The following is a 21841-nucleotide window of genomic DNA, read 5'->3' as shown; positions in this document are numbered from 1 at the left end:
AGTGAATGCGTCCGGATAATTAGCTACTGCGACAATAAAATGAAATAATTTTTTTCCGGAAAACTATTCTCACGTGATTTGTGGAGACGGAGAATTTTGCGACTCATATTAACTCGGAAAAGTTGGACATCGGATAAGCTTCTTCTCGCATGAGTGAGAGAAAATTGCAATGCCTGCTGGCGCCCCAACGACCCACTGCTAGCTATTCGACGCGGTCTACTCGATCTAATCCCCGGCGGTGGATCTAGCCTATTCACAAGCCCGGTAGGGTGTAGAGGTCGGTCCGGCGTGAAGCCTGATGTCCGGTTAGCTGGCGCTTCGACGATCCGAACCCGGGGATACGTCGCGTACTACTCAACTGGTCCCCGGTAGTGGACCCAGTCTACACTGTCGGAGAGTTCCCCGGCGGCGGAATTACTCCTGAAACCCGATTTGTCGTTACACAGCGGTGTTCTAGCCAATGACGCTACTTTGCTGGTCCCTCCGCCACTTTCTCTGCTTCTCGGAGAGTATATTCGTAACCACTCTGTTGACTATCCCAAATAGGCTCGTCGGGGTATATCTCTTCGACGATATTATTCACTGTTATATCAGGCATACCCCTTCGGACTTCTACGAGCCTAGGGCATTCGAAGACCACGTGTTCCGGTATCTCTTGCATGTTCACACACTCCGGGCAAAGGGGTGACAAAGCGTGTCCAAACCGATGTAAGTACTTCCGGGAGCATCCATGCTCGGACAAAAACTGCGTCAAATGGAAGTTCACCTCTCCATGCTTCCTATGTACCCAAGCAGACACATTTGGGATGAGTCGGTGGGTCCATCTTCCTTTCTCCTCCCACTCTTGCTGCCACTTAGCCAACGAGTCCGCTCGGACCAGTCTCCTTGTATTACATGCATTTTTCCTACACTAACATTCCTTTCCTTCCTCAATAACTGTAAGGACGTGGCCGGCACCATTCTTGGCATTTAAAAATATAGGACTCTCGAGACGTGCACATTGAGAATGGCTCCATCTGTTGATTCTCTGTGCAATTGTATTTGTTCTGACCAATAATGGAGTAGCAACGGTCATCACGGTTCTGACCAATAATGGAGTAGCAACGGTCATTATGCTCATGCTTATGCTCAAATCTTGCTAGGTCTGTAGGAATCATCATCCTAGTTTGAAGCTATGGACGAGAAGATAGTTTCAAACAGTCTACTGTAGAATGTAGATCGTTGAGGTAGAGCAGGAATACATTACGTTATACAGCAAAATAAAAATAAAAAAAATCCAGCAATCCTACTCATTTTTTAGATTTTTCCATATATCGAGCAGTTTATGAGTAATCGTAGGGTTCCTAGTACTGACACATTTTGGCGAGAACCGGTACTGCGGTACTGAAGCCCCCAGTACCGATAGTACTCGAATATTTTTTTCAAAAGATTCGTGAAACGTTTCAAAGTCAAATTGAATGTTCAAACTGATGCCACATTGCACCTTCTTTTATTTCGAGATCTAGGCCACTTTGAATGCAATATAACTGCTAAGCGGTGCGACTTTAGTCAACTTCAACAGATGGTAAATGTAATAAACCCTATTATTAACAGTAAATCGAAGCGAGAATGTAAATCCGTGTACGTTGTTCGCATTTTCTTTCGGCATTACCACTTTGCTGTAAATTGGTTTCGACTTTTATGCATTTTTTGTTAGAGGAAACATTGCCACTGCGACCACTATTCAGGTTATCTGATTGATTGATTGTTTTGTTTGTTTTGGAGTGATTTTAAACTTTGAGTTCATTCATCACTCATTCAGGTTATCTTTTGTAGCTCACTTTTATGCATACCAAGTCTCCTTACTTTTCTGTAAATTATAGTGTTGCTGAATTTTCCGATTACCAAAAATTACAAATCACACCATTCAAAGCAGTTCACCAACTCTAAAATTAATCTAAATCTACTAAATCGCTGTTCGTTGTTTCATAGATAAAGATTTAAGTGCAAAGCCAATACAGACATGTTTTATTACACAATCAGAAGGTCGATAAAAAAATCAAAACAAATGCTAGATGGGAATACTTTGAAATTTAGTAGAAGATAGTTGAAAATTTATTTCGACCAAATGGTGCAGGAATTTAGTACAACGGAAGTATGTAATGTTTAACTTCAAGTATTATTATGATGATGGCCTTACCTCATTTCCCCACAAAGGCTAAACGCTGTAAACTGAACGATTTATCTAGAAGATAACTAATATAATTAAAAGCCACCTTGTAAACCGATATTTGGAAACGGGTCTCGCTGTAGAGCCTACATATTTATTCATAAACAAATTTTGTATGGTACCGAAAATACCAGTACTGGATTTTGTTCAGTACCGGTATTACGATACCAAATATGGTTCAGTATTTCCGTGATTTTCGGTACCGGTATTAGCGATATCACTACCCTGGTAATAAAATCTCATATTGAAAAAATACGGGTCGAATATTTTCCGCTAAATAAGACGAGAAAAATTTCAAAAACAGCTAAAAACACTAGCTTGTAAATCTGACTCATATATTTATACTACATATGACTGAACATATACATTGTTAAAATCAACGACTATTTACGTACCTATCGGACAACTTTCAATCATAAATCTTTAATAATTTCAGCCAACATATCACCCGCACGCACACACACACTCAACATCTCGCTCGCTCGCTATAAACAACACCTCACATCACACAGCTCGCCCGACACCACATCAGCGCCGAGGCTCTGTCTGATCTGTGGAAGCGAAGGGTGAGTGGCAAGCGCGATCTATTCCCCCGGATGTTCAGACCAGGATTAGAGCATACAAGTTGGGACCCCAACGGGCAGCAGTGATATCGTTGCATTGTTGTAGTGAATCCCAGCTCGAATCGACTAGGAACGACTGAACCCGGAAGAAAATCGAAGGCAAGACTTGGTAACCAGGACAAAGTTGTTCCTCGACAAGAGCTCGGAGAAAACAAACGTCCAGTCGGACACCGCTAAGTGCAGCAGATCCATCCATGCCTTTCAATATAGCGGACTTTCGAGTGAGTTGAGTGAGTGGTGCTTTCTTTCATTTTTTTGGGATGGTGAATTGATTCCTATGTTTGCTATTTGCTTGTTGTGTTTAATTTAGATTGAAGAGTTGTGCTTTTGAACATTTAGTCAACACAGCCACGCGCAAGCTGTTTGGGATGCTTAGATAATCGTGCGCTTGGCGTATTATTGGCGAATAAATGTTGGGTTAATAAGAAACTTTCACGCCACCTTTAATCTGGCAAAAACAAAAAACAAAACGTTCGCTAAAAGTCATTAAATTCAGGTAAACATGTACAAATTTCCCCTAAACTAACTGCCGTACCACATTGACATTAGCATTGAAATGCAAAAGTTAATTGAGCTCAAAGTATACTAATGCTAATGAAGAAAACATAAAAATAACATAGGAAATGAGCACAGTCAGTCAACGACTGTGGACTTGAGAGAAGAAATAACACAAAATGTGTAACTCTGAAACGCACGCCACATATCACTGTAATTACAGCCGCGCGACATGCGGTAGTGCTTAGTAGGCTATTTGAGGTAAGCAGCAGTGAACAGATGTAGTAAAGGCACCTTTAATATAAATTGAAAACGATACTCTCACAGACATTGAGGACGTAACATAAGTTCCTCGTCGTCCAGCTTCGCTTTGCTCGAGTATTTTAATATTTTTTTATGACCGCGGCGATGCCCCTGTCACGTTAGGTTACCTTAAACAAGTGTTTTATCGCGAAAATATTATTACACATCTACATTTTTTTTTCGATAAGCCATCTTCACGTACGAACTGGTGGCAGGTGTGGTGTCAGGCGTTGAACTTCAGGTTCACTGTCACAGTGTTACGATCGAGTGTGCGAACTGCCGTAAGAAAAGAAATTGAATACATACATTGCCATAGCAGTGCGAATAAACTGTATGAAATTCCAGCGTCTGCAGTAAATGGAACTTACAGTTAAAGTGAAAAGGAACTGAGTTTGCTTAAAATGTGTCACTGACAACGTGACCTCCAATTTTGAGGAGTTTATGTAAAACGGCATTATAACATTTCAATTGATAAATTTAATGACAATGTATTTCACTTAGCTAAAACATAACGTCACCTGTTTGTTCTATATCTCACCGTTCAATTTTCTGACTGACAAAGACAACTCCAGTAACATGCACTGATATTCATTTTGAAAAATTAGGCATTCCAGTAAGCCTCTTCATAAATTTAAGCCTGTGAGTTTATTTGTTTATAATATTCTAAAACACTTAAAAATTATTCTAGGCTATGTTCCTGTATCTACTTTTCTGCTGTATAAAATATTGAAGCTGTAAGCAAACACATAATGATTAGAGCTTGTTATGACTGCAGATAATTTGAATGAAACATGCGAGTACCCATTTAATGACGTTCTTCATTCAAAGCAAATTCCGTTTAGAATTTGGTCGTCTTTTTTCAGCTACTGTAGTTGTGATTATGAATTTTGGATACTTTGTTTCGGAGATTTACTTTCACTAAAATTTGGAAATTACATTATGGCTATGCAAAATTCCTAAGTAGGAAAAATTTAGGACAAGACCAATTTTTTGTGCAGAAGGACACAATACCTTACATGAAGTATGGTAACAGATCCAACTAATCGCAAATATCAACATCACAAAAATAACTAAAATCCCAATTCATAGACGCCAATAATGAAAACCTTGCTTTTCCTTCCACAACTACAAATGCCTTGCCAAATCATTAACTGCCAAGTGTTTTTTAACCATTTTTTTTCTATCAAAATAGAATTTTGAATTAGTATTTCTCTATTTGAAGTTCATTTGTATGCAGGTTTCACTGTCCATCAAAATGCATTCGACATACTTAGTCAGAACTTGTTCGTAAGGTTTCCTTGGACGGCAACCAGGTTTCGCTTTATAGTCCTGCTCGGATGTTTTCTAGTATGGCATACTGATTCGCCGGACTCTATTGCATGCACAGTGAATTTAAAAAAAAATCGTTCTCGGAGATTCCATTCATTGCCCTAACGGTCTTCACTGATAGTTTCCGGTCATATTTTTCAATTCTACGTCGTTCGAATGAACTCGCTAATTATATTTGGGATTTCCATCATCTTACGCACACTAGACTACTCAAGCTCAGGGGCCATTTTTTCCAACCTTGAGTCACCTGTGCAGCATCCTGAGTCGTCTTTTCAGTGTTCTCAAACTAAACTTCCGCTTGATAATTGGCCAATATTTTTCGATTAGCTGGAATTGCGAGCGCACCTCTGAACTGATATCTTTGTCGTAGAGATTCGCATTATTGTCGTGGAACCAAATTTCGCCTTATCTTGGCAGGACTTCCGTGAGTCCTAATGAAAGTTAATGAGATGTATAAGTTTCTCCAGGCACTCTTGCTCATACATCTTTAAGTCTATCATTATGATGGCGGTAAAAAGTTTAGCTGTAAGATCGCAACTGAATATTCCGTGTCCTATGATGTTTCTGAATGAATAAATCGAAAAAAAACTAAAAATAATTCGCTGAGAACATCATCCCGTGCTGTGGCCAGATAAAACATGTGTTCAGGAAACCCATCCATCTTGACATATATTTTGTCTTCAATGAGTATTGCGTATGAATTCGGCCATTTGGGCGCGTGTTCTGGGCACTAGCTTCGCAGACAGATTATTGGAGAGGCGTTTCTAGTTCCTCTCATCAGCGTCCGATACTAACTTAGTGACAGGACAAAACTAGCGCCGGATTGACGCTCCAATAAACGGAAACACAAATTGTGCTTCTGAACGAACTCCTAGTCCTAAGTGATATCCCACAAGAAAAGAAGTTTTGATTTAAGCTGATGAGAATTAACTTAGTTTAGTTTAGCTTAGCAAGCCAATGCATAGTGTGTTTTAAGGTTTATAAGTGCCAAAACATTCATTTAATCACCAGGGTGTTTCATGTTTGCAAGATCGTGAGCATACCTATGCGTAGATTGTCGCGAAGGTTCAAGCGTTTGTATGTTAACGTGCTGAATACTAGAAGATTGTGAGTTTCCCCATATAACTAGAGTTCCCGGTCATCTCTCCATGTGGTGTCCAGTGGATATGAGCGTAATTTTTTTTGATTGGTCCAACTGAAGTCATGGACCTAGGTTGCTAAGATGGAGGATAGGGACTTCCGGACGTGATATCATGCTATCATGCAGTTGTGTTAGGGCTTCGTTTTCAAAAAGATCAAACATTTTCAAAAGGATCGTGATGTAATTTACTCGATAAAGATCAATATATAAATGCTCTACGACGCGGCACAGAAGCACGACGAGAGACAGCATCACAAAAATCAATGTCTTGTAATTCTATTGCAAATATTTTTTTTACTCTCAGTTTCAATAAAGTTATCTCAAAATTTTACGATAATTAGATGAAAAATGCATGTTTAACATGTCGATGAAGCAAGTGATGACGGGGGTTTCTGTCGAAAGAAGAATTATGGTATTTCAAAACTGATAGCAGAAATGGGTTAAGCGACTCAAAATTAATTAAAAATCCTCATAAATCAATTTTTAAAATTTTGTCGCAACTTTGTATGGAGAGGTGCCAAGTGGATCTAAGTAGTGTGTGCATGTGATTTACTAATGAGTATGCATTAGGTCATCGCAAAAAAAATTTTTTTTTTTGAGTTCTCGAAGGCCCCCCCTCTCATATTGTGACAAATGCCAAAGTAAGCTCAGATGCCAAATTTCACATCATTTGGACAATTTTAGACCCCCGCCCACTTCGCTTGAATTTTTTTGAAATTGGTAGTATGGGAAAATATGGAGGAAAAATACATTAAATGCTATAACTGTTGAAGTAGCAATCAGAAAATTACAATTTATACCTCTTTTGAAAGGAAATAACCTTAGAATTTGAATGGATATTTTTTTGTTTCTAGGAAAATACGGGAGTGTGGGGTACTGGGTCATTTTGGCCCCAAAATTCCATATTTTTAATGATTTTTCTGCTCTGTGATGCAAATCATACATATTTTGCAGTTTTTCTAATGTGAAAAAAATCTCAGAAATCGAACGGAACCTTTTTGACATTTGTCCGAATACGAGAAGTTGGGGTTATAGGGTCTTTTGTCATTCATATTAAATTTTATCATTTTCTCGTGCATATATCTCTAATATTCTTCAATCAATTTTCATAAAATGTAACTTGTTGAACGTGTAAAATTCTGAGGAATAAAACAAAAATAAAAACGCGCTTCAAACAATCTTTTCGACATTCAGGGAAGCCTTAGGAATTTCATGTAGATGCAAAAATCCTACAAACGTAAGGGGCGAACTCCAAATTCCAGGAAAGCAAAGTCTTACATGCTTCAGGATAGTTCTTCGTACTTCGGAGATCAAAATCTGACAATCCTGATAAATTCCGGAAAATTGCATAAAATTCGGGGAATTTACCCGATACACTTACAATAGAAGAAGAAATTTGTTCAGCATTTAGAAAATATCCGGATTGTGAAAATTGAAGTGAAGTTCTATAAAACTAAAAACCCTTCATCAAACTTCAAAAAACTGTACGCACGCAACATTTTTTTTCACCATTCTCTATAATTCTGGATAAAGGGAGTTACATTAGTTGGGGGATTTGCGTTTTGACTCCGTCTTATCAGAATCCGGCACTAACTTATGTCGTTTTTCATTGAAAAACACCGGGGCGGTGGATTGCACTAGTTTTGCACTTTCTAGCAGAAGTGGGAATGAAACACGTCTAGTGGCCTGCTCTTCTGCTAGAAAATGCAACACCAGTGCAATCCACCGCCCCGGGGTTTTTCAATGAAAAACCCCATTAGAGACAGAACTAAGCTAGCGCCGGATTGACGCTAGCTCCAAAAACGAAAACACGATTTGTGTTTCTGAGCAAACCCCTAGTCACAACAAGAAAAGGAGTCCAATTTTAAGCTGATGAGAACTAGCAAAATCAAAACAATTGGTTTTACTTAGCAAGCCAAGGGAAGATGCACTATGTTATATTTCTCCTTAGTGGAGAAAAATTTAGGTAAAAACTATTTTTTCTCTTCTAATCGTTTCGTTTCGACTTCGTCTCATGAAAATCCGACACTAATTTAGCGACAGGACTAAGCTAGCGCCGGAGTATTGCTAGCTCCAAAAACGAAAACACGATGTGTTTCTGAGCAGCCCTGCGTATGTCCCGCAAGATAGCTTTTATGTGCCCTTAAGGCATTACATACCTATTTATTTTTCAAAAAAATCGAAATTTTGTATTACTTTATCTGAAAGCACAACTCCTTGAGAATATTTTCTCAAATTTTTATAGAGATCCGAGAAATAGAGCGAAAGTTATAGCACTTCTAAGCGCGCTTCGTCTACCCAGAGCAGTGGTAGCTTGAAATTTTAAACTCGATTATCTCGAAATATCGTTTTTCCGAAAATGTTTTTTCCGTGATCACGATTGCCGAAAAACAACTCAACCGATTTTCTTCAATTTTTTTTTCAATCGATCTTAATTAATTTTTGTCGTACCTTAACGATTGCTTTTTAAAGCATAAATTTTTCTCTCACAAAAAAGGTATCTAACCCCTTAACGTACCAAAGTGATTTTAAACGATTTTCTCTTCAGTGGAGAAAAAATTAGATAAAACAATTTATTCTCCACTAAGGAGAAAATAGCTTAGTGCATTTTGCGTTGGCTTGCTAAGCCATACCAAATGATTGATTTCACTAGTTCTCATCAGCTTGTAAATGATCTCCATTTCTTGCGAGAAATCACGCAACGCTAGGGTTTTTTTTTCATTCGTTTATTTGACACGGCATCTGCGAAAGCTTTTTACGCCAAAGTTTCTTTGTTTACATAGCATGTTACAAAAATCCTTAAGACTAATTTTAACTATACTAGTGATTTTGTCTAAAACTATCACTGTAATCACTTTAATGTTTGCTTTTTTCTTAGATTCTTGTATTTCATGATGATCTTGTATTTTCGTGTGTATTTATTTACATTTTTCTGCTATTGTCTGAAATTCAAAACAAAACTAAATATTCTAGGACACTTTAATTGGTGAATGATTAGTCATGGAGAGATGAGGAGATGAATCTAATTAAATTTTGACAGATGCTGTTTTTAGAAAATGATAGATAAGTTCCATGTATATAGGATCGCGGTAAGCCAGGATCTCTCAAACAGGAACATGGATTGGTTTTCCTTGGGCTTGTAAAGAATCTACTAATTGTGATCTGGTTTCACGATATTCAATGCACGACCAAACAATATGCTCAATGTCGTGGTAACCCTCTCCACAAGAATGTTAGGGGTTTGCTAACAAATACGTCGTGTTTTCGGTTTTGGACTTAGAGTCAATCTGGCGCTTGTTTACTTGGTGTTAGAAAGGGGTAGAATGACCTTCCGGACCTTCCACGTAAACAAACTTATTGAACAAGTGGGGTAGACAGTTTTTTGCTATGCGTAAGTTTAACTGTCGCATTGTTTAGCGGCTCTACTAATAACGGTGTGCGGAGCAAAGGCAGCTATATTAACTGCGCATTTCAGACGTTAGCGAGGCGAGATTTTTTTGCATACACGACGATATAGTTATACTCTTTTTCGAGAGTTCTATCAATTTGTGAATTACTGGCCAATAATATTTTTCGGGATATTATTTTTCGGGACTAAAAATCAAACACCACTAGTTTTAACTGGAAGTAACTACACATATCCGATAGCAAAACCCTCGCTAGGATTGCAAAGACCGATTTTATATTCATACGCCTTCACACTAAACGCGCATCTACTTCCTTGAGTGCCGCTATTTATTGCTTTTACCCAATCTAAACCTAGCATAACATTCTTCACACATTGGTAACCTTCTCCTTCCTATCGTTTCAGAGTTTCAATAAAATGGGCCAAGAGAAGTCTCTGCCCGCCAGATGTACTTCCGCACATGACTACCACCACCATCACCACCATCTCCATCATCACCACCACACGACGTCTTTGGCTTCGACGACGGGATCCAAATCTTCCACTGCGCCCTCCCGTTCCCCATCCACTGCTTCGACGACCTCCTCGGCATCGTCTGCGTCGGCGGCTTCCTCGTACAAGAGCGTAGAGCGCCAGACCAAATACCTGAACGAACACTTATATATCAAGTCCTACCTGGACATCGAGGAAGAGGACAGAAACGCTAAGCTGCTATTTCAGAAGGTGCGCCCCGGCGGTATACGAAATTACACGCCAAAAATTCTCTCGGACAACAACAAACAAGATCTTGATGTGTGGATATAGCAGTCGGGGACACGACATTTTCTACACATTCGCTGAAACTATCACCTAAATAGAAACTGCTTACAGGAATACTAACTATCGTATGAACGACTCTTTTCGCCGATTCCTAGAAATTCCCTTTCAGCGTGACACCATACAAAAGATATTTTCGAAAAACCCCACTTACGACACTAGTTCTCTCGTGCAATGGCTCTTGGACTCGCTTCCTTAGCGGCAGTAGCTGGAGGAATAACGCACACCCCGATAGCACTACTCACTCTCATACCACTTATAGCTGTAGGAGTCAATTACTATAGATACCAAAGTGTGGATCCGGAATCGAAACCCATAGACGAACAAACAGTAACGCATTGATCATACTCTTCACTTTGAATAGTTCACTAACTGGGTGTTCTTTTCGTTTTCAGATAAGACGCTACTATGACTTCGTTGTCATTGGTGCTGGTTCGGCCGGAGCAGTCATGGCGTCACGACTTTCGGAGATGGCAGATTGGTCAATTCTGCTGCTGGAGGCTGGAGGAGATGAAACGGAGGTGACCGACGTGCCGTCACTAGCGGGTTACCTTCAGCTGACCGAGTTCGACTGGAAGTACCAAACAACACCATCAGGAGACCGTCGGTATTGTCAAGCGATGATAGGCGATCGGTGTAATTGGCCTAGAGGAAAAGTTATGGGAGGATCAAGTGTGCTCAATGCAATGGTATATGTCAGAGGAAACAGAAGAGACTACGACAGTTGGCTAGAACAGGGAAACATAGGATGGGGCTATGAGAATGTTTTACCATACTTCATCAAATCAGAGGATAATCGTAATCCGTACATGGCACGGTCACCGTACCATGGAGTAGGCGGATACTTAACAGTTCAAGAAGCACCGTGGAGAACTCCACTCTCAATAGCATTCATTCAAGCCGGGCAAGAGATGGGCTACGAATACAGGGATTTGAACGGAGCAGAGCAGACGGGGTTTATGTTGCTTCAGGCAACAATGCGGCGTGGTAGTCGGTGTAGTACTTCAAAGGCTTTTATACGCCCGGTACGGTTGAGAAAGAATTTGCACGTAGCAATGCATGCTCAAGTGACACGTATTCTTTTTGACAAAAATAATAGAGCTTACGGAGTTGAGTTCTCGCGCCACAACAAAAGGCAACTGGTTTTTGCCAAAAAGGAAATCATACTATCAGCGGGAGCGTTGAACACTCCGCAAATCCTGATGCTCAGTGGTGTAGGCCCGGCAGACCACCTTACCGAGCTTGGAATCCCAGTGTTGTCCGACCTTCCAGTTGGTGACAACTTGCAGGATCACGTGGGTCTAGGAGGCTTAACTTTCGTAATAGACGAACCAGTGACTGTGAAGACGTCACGTTTTACAACAGTACCAGTAGCATTAGATTATATTTTCAACGAACGGGGTCCAATGACCTTTCCCGGAATTGAGGGACTAGCATTTGTCAACACCAAGTACGCCGATCCATCTGGCAAATGGCCAGACATCCAGTTTCATTTCGGGCCCAGCTCTGTGAACTCGGATGGTGGGCAGTACATACGGAAAATTCTCAACCTACGTGATGGCTTTTACAATACGGTTTACAAGCCACTCCAAAGTGCTGAGACATGGACGATTCTACCTCTTCTACTGCGACCGAAAAGTACCGGCTGGGTACGGCTTCAGTCGCGAAACCCATTTGTACCACCAACGCTCGAGCCCAACTATTTCGCGCATCCGGAGGATGTGGCGGTTCTTGTGGAGGGTATCAAGATTGCAGTCAACGTATCCTCCACCCAGGCATTCCAACGCTTCGGTTCACGACCGCACAAGATACCGCTGCCAGGCTGTCGGCATTTGCCCTTCATGTCCGACGAGTACTGGGCATGCTGCATAAAGCAGTTTACCTTTACCATCTACCATCCGGCGGGAACTGCGAAAATGGGTCCAAGCTGGGATCCCGGAGCTGTGGTAGACGCCCGGTTGCGGGTGTACGGAGTGTCCGGATTGAGAGTGGTAGACGCAAGTATTATGCCAACGATCATCAGTGGCAATCCCAACGCACCGGTGATCATGATCGCGGAGAAGGCAGCCGACATGGTCAAACAGGACTGGGGTCGTTGGTGAAGACGGGGTTCAGTGACGATAATTCGAATGTGCCTAATTTTTGACTGCATTGAAAATTGTGTACTTTAAATAGAGAAATTTACAATGTGATATAAAAGCGTAACAAAGAAGACACGAACGGACCAGTGATTGTCGTGGTAGAAAAAGAAAAGAGAGACGCCGAGAGAATATAGTTTAAAAATTTCTGCTAGTCAGCACTTATGAATTAGGATATTCGAAGTGTTACTGAATACGGATTGTTTGAAACAATAGGAAATTGTGTCTAAAAAATTTTATGTTGACGAAGATTTTTGTTTTAAAAAATGTTATAGGACAAAAAACAATATAGAATAGTAGGACAATATGTTCAGGAAGAAGCTCTGAAAGGTAAATTCTGATTCTTCTAATTAAAAGTATAGTATGTACTGACCAATTTCTTGTATAAATTATTTGCTGTTTCTGCGAATATGAACGTTACCAACAAGACAATAAATAATAATGAAAGAGAAAAAACGAATTTCTTATTACACATATCACACATTATGATTGGCAGGAAATTATTTTTTTACCTTTGCATTGATTACCGTCGAATGTTAGAGATTAGATAAAATTGTAACATTCGATCATCATCGTTGAGACAGATTGCATAATTATATTACAGATCCAATAAGTATGGACAAATATACTTATTTTGCATAACAAATTTAATTGCCACCATCGCTTTTATTATATCAATATTTTCATTCACCGGAGATTCGATGCACACAACAGTGCAAAGCGAAGCACAGAGTGGTTACTATAGTCCAATGCGATCTCCTATTCTGAGAAACATCACAGCCGAGTCATCGCGATCAGGACTATTGCATGATTTAAAAGACACGTTGTCAAAAGCAACTTCAATATCTAGAAAAACTCCAAAGCTTTTACATTCTTATAAACAGACATTACACAACATAGTGATAGAAGACTTCCGCGGGTACTCACCCAAGCACCCTGAATGCAATGATCGATTAATCGTTCCAATTATTTGAAAGGGTAGAGGATCAGACTGATCTGTCTAAAGCTCTTTGCCATCGCATAGGTTACACGACTACAATGAATTTCACAACCATTTCCTGCCAATGCAATGAATCCTTTGATGAGATACAGCAGAGAATTTTTAGCAAAATATGTAATAATGTCCATATTCTGCCACGATTCTACGAGCTGTCGCGCAATAATCGGTACTACTTCCAAATAACAGAAGGTTTGAGGTCGCTCAGTACGAATCTCATCGCCAACTCATGCATAATAATTTTAGAATAAAGAGTTACATTTAATACCTGTTTCCTGCCAGATCATGTGAAATTTGGGCGATTTTCTGTAACGATGTATATGCAGAATTACGGAATATCATTAGTCTCTACGCATCGCTCGATCGAGATAGAAGTGTTTTGTTTTCGGTCTGGTGGAAAAAGAACAGTGCAGTAATCCGCGTTCAAGGTTATTTTGCCATTCTCTGCCTCTTCGAGGTTTGGACTTTTATTTTCTTTTGAGCGTGTGTTAACCGTTAGGCCACATTCCTCAACCTTTTGTTCGTAAAGCGAGGATTGAACAATAACCAGCTATTTAAGCTGGACTGGTGCGTCGTGGGAAACGAGTATACAGATAAGTGAAATCTACCTTTTTGATACATTTACGGCTTTTTCCCGTCTGCGCGGGTGCTGACCCCGTGCGTTGACGGTGTCGATGGCTTCCTCCCCGGATGGCCAAATGGAGATCGAGTCGACTCCTAAGGCTCTCCCCCGACCCAAACAATATCCAGAGCTCTCGACCGGTCCCTTTGTGGTCTTCTTTCGGTCCAAAACAAAATCGCTGAATCTATTACAGATTTCAAAAGACCTAACGGAACGGTTCTCGGCTGTGATGGAAATAAAAAAGGTCCGCTCAGACAGGCTGAGGGTCGTGCTGACTAACTCAAAGCAGGCAAACGATATTGCTTGCTGCGAGCACTTTACGAAGGACTATCACGTGTATATTCCAGCTGTGAAAGTACAGTCTGAAGGCGTTGTCACCGATGACAGTTTGACATGCGAGGATCTGCTGCAGTACGGGGTTGGCCGTTTCAGAGACCGCTTACTTCAGCCAGTGAAAATACTCGAGTGCAAGCGTTTGCACTCAGTAGTAGTTGCGGGGGATGGTTCAAAAACGTACCCCCAATCAAACTCTTATCGGTTGACCTTCGCTGGTACCGCTTTGCCAAATTACGTCCTCTTGCACAAGGTTCGTCTGCCTGTGCGTCTGTTTGTGCCGCGGGTCATGAATTGCACAAAGTGTAAACAATTGGGTCACACAGCCACCCATTGTAGCAATAAGGCCCGCTGTGGAAAATGCGGGGAGAATCATCTAGATGATTCGTGCAGTAAGAATGCTGAGAAGTGTCCTTACTGTGCAGAGAATCTGCATGATATCTCGGCATGTCCCGCGTACAAACTACGCGGGGATAAACTAAAACGACGACGATCCGAACGTTCTTTTGCAGAAATGCTAAAGAAAGCTACACCACCAACCTCAACAAACATCTATGCTCACTTGCCTCCTAACGAGGGCGAGGCTGATGACCCACAAGAGGGAACATCTACTAGGGCGCCTAGAAGTTATAGGAAGAGGAGGAACATTTCCTCTCCTAAAGTTCGTTGTAAAGGCCAGAAGGTATCCCTTGACGGGACTCAGAAAGTCACATCTATTGGAAGTGTTGCAACCAAACCGAAGCAATTAGCTCCTGGTCTCGGAGGATTAAACTCAGAGAAGGAGTTCCCAGCACTTCCCGGAACATCAAAAATCCCAAGTGTTCCTCTGTTTCAGTTCGAGAATAATCGCGGCACTGGAATTATTAAACTCTCGGACATTGTGGACTGGATAATAAAAACTTTCAATATAACTGATCCTATTAAAAGTCTGTCGTTAGCTTTTCTCCCTACAGTAAGAACATTTTTGAAGCAGTTGACTGCTAAATGGCCCCTCCTTTCAGCGATTGTATCCTTCGATGGCTAACTCATCGAACGAGGTCACGGATTTGATCACTGTTCTACAGTGGAATTGCAGAAGTATCATCCCGAAAATCGATTCCTTCAAAATTTTAATAAATAATTTGAGTTGCGATGCATTTGCATTATGTGAAACTTGGTTAACTTCCGACATAGATCTCAACTTCCACGACTTTAATATTATTCGCCTGGATCGAGACACCCCCTATGGAGGAGTGCTTTTGGGGATCAAAAAGCGCTATTCCTTCTACAGAATTAACCTTCCCTCGATAACAGGTATTGAAGTTGTCGCTTGTCAAGTAACAACCAAAGGCAAAGATCTTTGCATAGCTTCCATATATATTCCCCCCAACACCGCGATTGGGCATCGCCGGTTACATGACATCATAGAATCCCTGCCTGCACCGCGACTAGTTTTAGGCGACTTTAACTCTCACGGTACGGAATGGGGTTGCCTTTATGATGATAACCGTTCCTCTTTAATTCACAATATTTGCGACAACTTCAACATGACAATTCTAAACACGGGTGAAATGACACGGATTCCACCAGCGCGCCCAAGCGCATTAGATTTATCCCTTTGCTCGACCTCGCTAAAGTTAGAATGCGCGTGGAAGGTAATCCATGATCCCCACGGTAGCGACCATCTGCCGATCGTAGTCTCAATCAATAACGGCTCAAGGCCATTGGAAACAATCAATATTTCGTATGACCTAACACGAAATATCGATTGGAAGAGCTATGCTGCCGCGATATCCGACAACATCGAATCTACTCAAGAACTTCCTCCGGAGGAAGAGTACAGCTTTTTGGCTGGCTTGATTCTCGACAGCGCGAATCAAGCTCAGACTAAGCCAGTACCCGGCGCGAACATACAAAAACGTTCTCCCAATCCCTGGTGGGATAAAGAGTGTTCAGACGTGTACGCAGAGAAGGCCGCCGCGTTTAAGACCTTCCGGAACGACGGGTTACCCGCTAGTTTTCGACAGTACGCGACGTTAGACAAGCGAATGAAGAGTTTGATGAAAGCCAAAAAACGCGGTTATTGGCGCCGGTTCGTCGACGGATTAACGAGAGAAACATCGATGAGCACTCTTTGGGGAACAGCCCGACGTATGCGAAATCGAAACAGTACTAATGAGAGCGTGGAATATTCAAACCGTTGGATATTCGATTTCGCCAAGAAGGTTTGTCCGGATTCCGCCCCGGCACAGAAGATCTACCGCGTCGCGTCCCGTCACGATAACGCGAACGAAACACCTTTTTCGATGGTGGAGTTCTCACTTGCTCTCTTGTCGTGTAACAATAAAGCTCCAGGGCCAGACAGAATCAAATTCAACTTGTTGAAGAATCTGCCAGACTCTGCCAAGAGACGCTTGTTGAACTTATTTAATAAGTTTCTTGAGGCTAACATTGTCCCACACGATTGGAGGCAAGTGAAGGTCATCGCCATCCAAAAACCAGGAAAACCAGCCTCCGACCACAATTCGTATCGACCGATCGCAATGCTATCTTGTATCCGGAAGTTGTTCGAGAAAATGATCCTATCCCGCCTCGACAATTGGGTCGAAGCAAATGGCTTACTGTCAGATACACAATTTGGCTTTCGCAAAGGCAAAGGGACGAATGATTGTCTTGCGTTGCTCTCAACCGAAATTCAAATGGCCTATGCTAGTAAAGAGCAGATGGCATCAGTGTTCCTAGATATAAAGGGGGCTTTTGATTCAGTTTCTATCAACATTCTTTCAGAGAAGCTGCACCAGCATGGTCTTTCAGCGACTTTAAACAACTTTTTACTAAACTTGTTGTCGGAAAAGCACATGCATTTTTCGCATGGTGACTTATCGACATCACGATTTAGCTACATGGGCCTTCCCCAGGGCTCATGTCTAAGCCCCCTGTTATACAATTTCTACGTCAACGACATTGATGAATGTCTTGACAATTCCTGCACGTTAAGACAACTTGCAGACGATGGCGTGGTGTCTGTTACGGGACCCAAAGCTGTCGATCTACAAGGACCATTACAGAATACCTTGGACAATTTGTCTGCATGGGCTATTAAGCTGGGTATCGAATTCTCCACGGAGAAAACTGAGCTAGTTGTATTTTCTAGGAAGCGTGAACCAGCACAACTACAGCTTCTATTAATGGGTCAAACTATAGCTCAGGTCCTCACAGTAAAATATCTAGGGGTCTGGTTCGACTCGAAAGGTACTTGGGGATGCCATATTCGGTATCTGGAACAGAAATGCCAGCAAAGGATCAACTTTCTTCGTACAATAACCGGAACGTGGTGGGGTGCCCACCCAGGAGACCTAATTAGGTTGTATCAAACAACGATACTGTCGGTACTGGAATACGGATGCTTCTGCTTTCGATCCGCCGCGAACATACATTTCATCAAACTCGAAAGAATTCAGTATCGTTGTTTGCGTATCGCCTTAGGGTGCATGCAGTCGACCCATACGATGAGTCTCGAAGTCCTGTCGGGCGTTCTCCCGCTGAAAAATCGATTTTGGGAACTCTCATATCGATTGCTCATTCGATGCGATATCTTGAACCCGTTGGTGATTGAAAATTTCGAAAGGCTTGTTGAGCTCAATTCTCAGACCCGTTTTATGTCACTGTACTTTGACTACATGGCGCAAAATATTAATCCTTCTTCTTACAATCCCAACCGTGTGCATTTCATAAATACTTCTGAATCTACTGTTTTCTTCGACACATCCATGAAAGATGAGATTATTGGAATTCCGGACCATATACGCCCACAAGTGGTTCCAAATATTTTTTATAATAAATTCCGAGAAGTCGACTGTTCTAAGATGTTTTATACTGACGGATCAAACCTCGAAGGGTCCACTGGTTTCGGTATTTTCAATCAAAAGTTCACCGCCTCCTACAAACTCAGTGACCCTGCTTCAGTTTACGCCGCAGAACTAGCTGCTATTCAGTATACCCTTGGAGTCATTGACACATTACCTGCAGACCATTACTTCATGGTCTCGGATAGTCTGAGTTCTATTGACGCTATTCGCTCGATGAAACATGGAAAGCATTCCTCGTATTTTTTGGGGAAAATACGGGAGCTACTGAGTGCTTTATCTGACAAATCTTTCCAGATTACCTTGGTGTGGGTCCCTTCTCATTGCTCCATTCCGGGCAATGAGAAGGCGGACTCCTTAGCTAAGGTGGGTGCCATTGAAGGTGACGTTTTTGAAAGACCAATTTGCTTCCACGAATTTTTCAGTATTACTCATCAGAGAACCCTCGAAAGTTGGCAAACCTCGTGGAGCAATGGGGAGCTAGGAAGGTGGCTACATTCGATAGTCCCTAAGGTATCGACGAAACCTTGGTTCAAGGGGATGGATGTGGGTCGTGACTTCATTCGTGTGATGTCCCGACTCATGGCGAACCATTACACGCTGGATGCACATCTCCGACGTATTGGGCTCGTGGAGAGTGGTATCTGCGCTTGTGGCGACGGTTATCACGATATAGAGCACATAGTCTGGGCGTGCACCGAGTACAGTTCCGCCAGGTCTCGGCTTATGGACACCCTCCGGGCCCGAGGAAGACCACCCAACGTTCCGGTTCGAGATGTGTTGGCAAGCCGCGATGTCCTCTATATGTCCCTTATATACACCTTCATAAAAACCATCAATATCCAACTTTAACTGCCCCTTTTTCCTTATCATTCTCAGAAGCGCTCTCTTCCACCTGTACCATACACCCACGATGGTTTGATGCGACTCCAAGGCGACACAAAACATCCTTGTCGAATGAGCCAACAAACACGGGACCTAAAGCACGAACATCACACGCACAACTCGAAATGTAGCCGATCAACATCTGAGCCGCACTACGAAATCGTCTGGAGAAACCCCTGCCATCTCGAGAACGACCACCCGGCGTCCCAGTACATGATTCTTCCTGATGAAGACCACCCTGATTCTGTAATCCATCCGTTGATCTCCCGAAGTCTGAAACTGAAATAATGTTCTCCCCCTGCCATGTTTGTCCACCCTACTTCCCCTGACTCTTATACACAGAAGTAACACCCCTTCCCCCCCCCCCCCCCAAATATCTTCATGAAGCATTTAGCTCTTCTTGCCTTTTCTAGTTTTAACTATTACATTATATGATCTCGTTGAAAATGCCCAACTCTACTACCACATAAAATAACTCTAATTAATGTCTCCGAATCTTTACAAAATTTAATCACGCCCTCTAATTATTTCTACTTTTAAGATAGTCGTAAAAATTTTCCCCCTTAGTTAAACATTATTTGCTCCAAAAATCTCATTGCTAAAAATGTCAAACCATATTGCCATAAAAACTAAATGACCCCTCTAATCTTACGAAAATTATACTACCCCCTTGTGTATATGTATAGCTATAAATTAGCCTTAGTTTAATTTCAAAAATCAATATGTAAGCCCCTAGTTTTAAGTAATTTAAAATGTAAAACAAAACAAAATTGGCACCTTTAAGCTAACGCAAACCTGCCTTATCAAATAAACGAATTGAAAAAAAAAAAAAATTACGGAATAAAGGGAATTTGGTGCCCAAAAAATGTGTGCGAATAGATGTACAACAGTATGGTGTCTTATGCAATATTACTCCTTTCTCCACAAGGAAAAACTTTTGGGTGGAAACAAATTTATTTCCACTAAGGAGATGGGTAAAACCAGTTTTGCGCACTGTATTAGTTATAATAATCGGGTTTCGACTTTGTCTCATCACCTATTACTAAATCAATTATACAACTTGCGTTTCGACTTCGTCTCATCCGACACTAATTTAGTTCCAGGACTGCATTGACTTGACGCTTAATCCATTGGCTTGCAAAGCCAAACTTCGATTTCAATGGTTCTTGTGAGCTTAAACAAAACATCTTTTTGCGGAACATAACGTTTGACTAGGTTTTTGAACAGGAACACAAATCATCTTTCCGTCTTTGGAGCTAGTTAAGTCCGGATACTAAGTTAGTGTCGGATTCTGATGAGACGAAGTCGAAATGAAACTTCCAGAACTAATTTAACACTAAGGTGTTTGAAAATTTGGTGTAAAAAGTGCGAAATTGAGTAAACTATAGTCAAAAGCGAGTATTTATTTAATTATTTATTTATTTCTCATTTTTCATCTGACCCTTGTTGGTATACATGAAATTTGAAGTTGTTGTTGTATGTTGCTCATTTGAAGGTTCACTTCAAAAGCAGACCACGAATGCGCGTAAAAACCCATAATCTTTTCGAACGTTTTTTTTTCAACAATTACAACAATTAATCTCACATTACAAATTAACAAAATTACAATATTACAATAACATTACAGATAATCAAGTCTTAAAAAGTTACGTGATCTAAGGTTTCGGGGGGGGGGGGGGGGGGGGGGGTACGTTGATATTGATTTATGAGAGAATATCTGGGGCATCCATTTGGCCAGCCAATATTTTCCCAACAAATAGCGCTCTGAATGTATTTCGTCTTTTTGCCAGATTTTCCATATCGAGCAGACGACAGCGATCGAAACATAGTGTTAGCTCTATTGGGTTATGCCACGGCAAAGTAGCTAAGCGGAGGAATCTTGCTTGTACTACTTCAATTCTGTTAGTCCACATGCATGTATAATAGGGCATTGCAAAACAAAAAATTGTGTGATGTCTAGACTCATGTCCAACCATTGTACGTTGAATGCGCATCTCGGCCGTATTGGAATCGCAGAAGATAATCAATGTGCTTGCGGAGAGGGTTACGAAGACATTGAACATGTTGTTTGGTCTTGCACTGAATAACGTGAAGCCAGATCCCAATTAATAGACTCCTTACGAGCCAGAAGAAAACCACCCTATGTACCTGTTCGTGATATCCTCGCTTTACGAGATCTTACATACATGAGCCATATTTATCATTTCCTGAAAACAATAAATATTCAAATATAATTATCCCCACAATGGTTCTAGTTTTTTCTCTTGCTACCCACAAACAATTTAGATTTCTTCGCAGTTAGTTAAATTAGATAACACGATATAAATAAAGAAAAAAAATAAACAAAGATTACAGAAAAACTATCAATAGGTTTACATTGAAATTCAAGAAAATAGAGTATAATTAAAAATATTCAAAATGATGATTATCCTCAGTGTTAACATTAGAAAGTGATTTTTTTATAATGTGATAGTCTTAAGAACCTTTGTAACATGTTATGTAAAAAAACCCCAGCGTAAAAAAGCTTTTGCAAATGCCGTGTCAAATAAACGTTTTATGTAAAAAAAATATTTTTTTTGAATTCTCAAAGGCCCCCCCTCTCATATTGTGACAAATGTCAAAGTAAGGTCAGATGCCAAATTTTACAATCATTTGGACAATTTTAGACCGCCCACTTCGCTTGAAAATTTTTGAAATTG

At 41.0% G+C, this 21841-nt stretch overlaps 2 protein-coding genes across 9 annotated transcripts in view; one reads left to right on the top strand and one right to left on the bottom strand.

The window, feature by feature from the left end:
• Positions 1 to 12904, top strand: part of LOC131683724 (glucose dehydrogenase [FAD, quinone]-like) — a 43498-nt gene extending 30594 nt beyond the window's left edge. The window contains exons 2-4 of one of the 3 annotated variants that reach the window (XM_058965965.1): positions 2646 to 3053; positions 9912 to 10652; positions 10718 to 12904. In XM_058965965.1, the coding sequence (XP_058821948.1) occupies positions 10497 to 10652; positions 10718 to 12424 (1863 nt within the window). In that variant the 5' untranslated portion in view covers positions 2646 to 3053; positions 9912 to 10496 and the 3' untranslated portion in view covers positions 12425 to 12904. Of the gene's footprint in view, positions 1 to 2645; positions 3063 to 9911; positions 10653 to 10717 lie in introns of all 3 variants that reach the window. The other 2 variants (XM_058965963.1, XM_058965962.1) reach the window with 2 other exon arrangements.
• Positions 1 to 21841, bottom strand: part of LOC131683731 (flotillin-2) — a 503804-nt gene that overhangs the window by 308817 nt on the left and 173146 nt on the right. The window lies entirely within an intron of this gene.

The sequence above is a fragment of the Topomyia yanbarensis genome, chromosome 2 (genome assembly GCF_030247195.1).
Source record: "Topomyia yanbarensis strain Yona2022 chromosome 2, ASM3024719v1, whole genome shotgun sequence".
In the NCBI taxonomy this organism is placed as follows: Eukaryota; Metazoa; Arthropoda; class Insecta; order Diptera; family Culicidae; genus Topomyia; species Topomyia yanbarensis.
The sequence above is the reverse complement of the archived record's forward strand: the minus strand, read 5'-3'. Positions and strand labels throughout refer to the sequence as shown.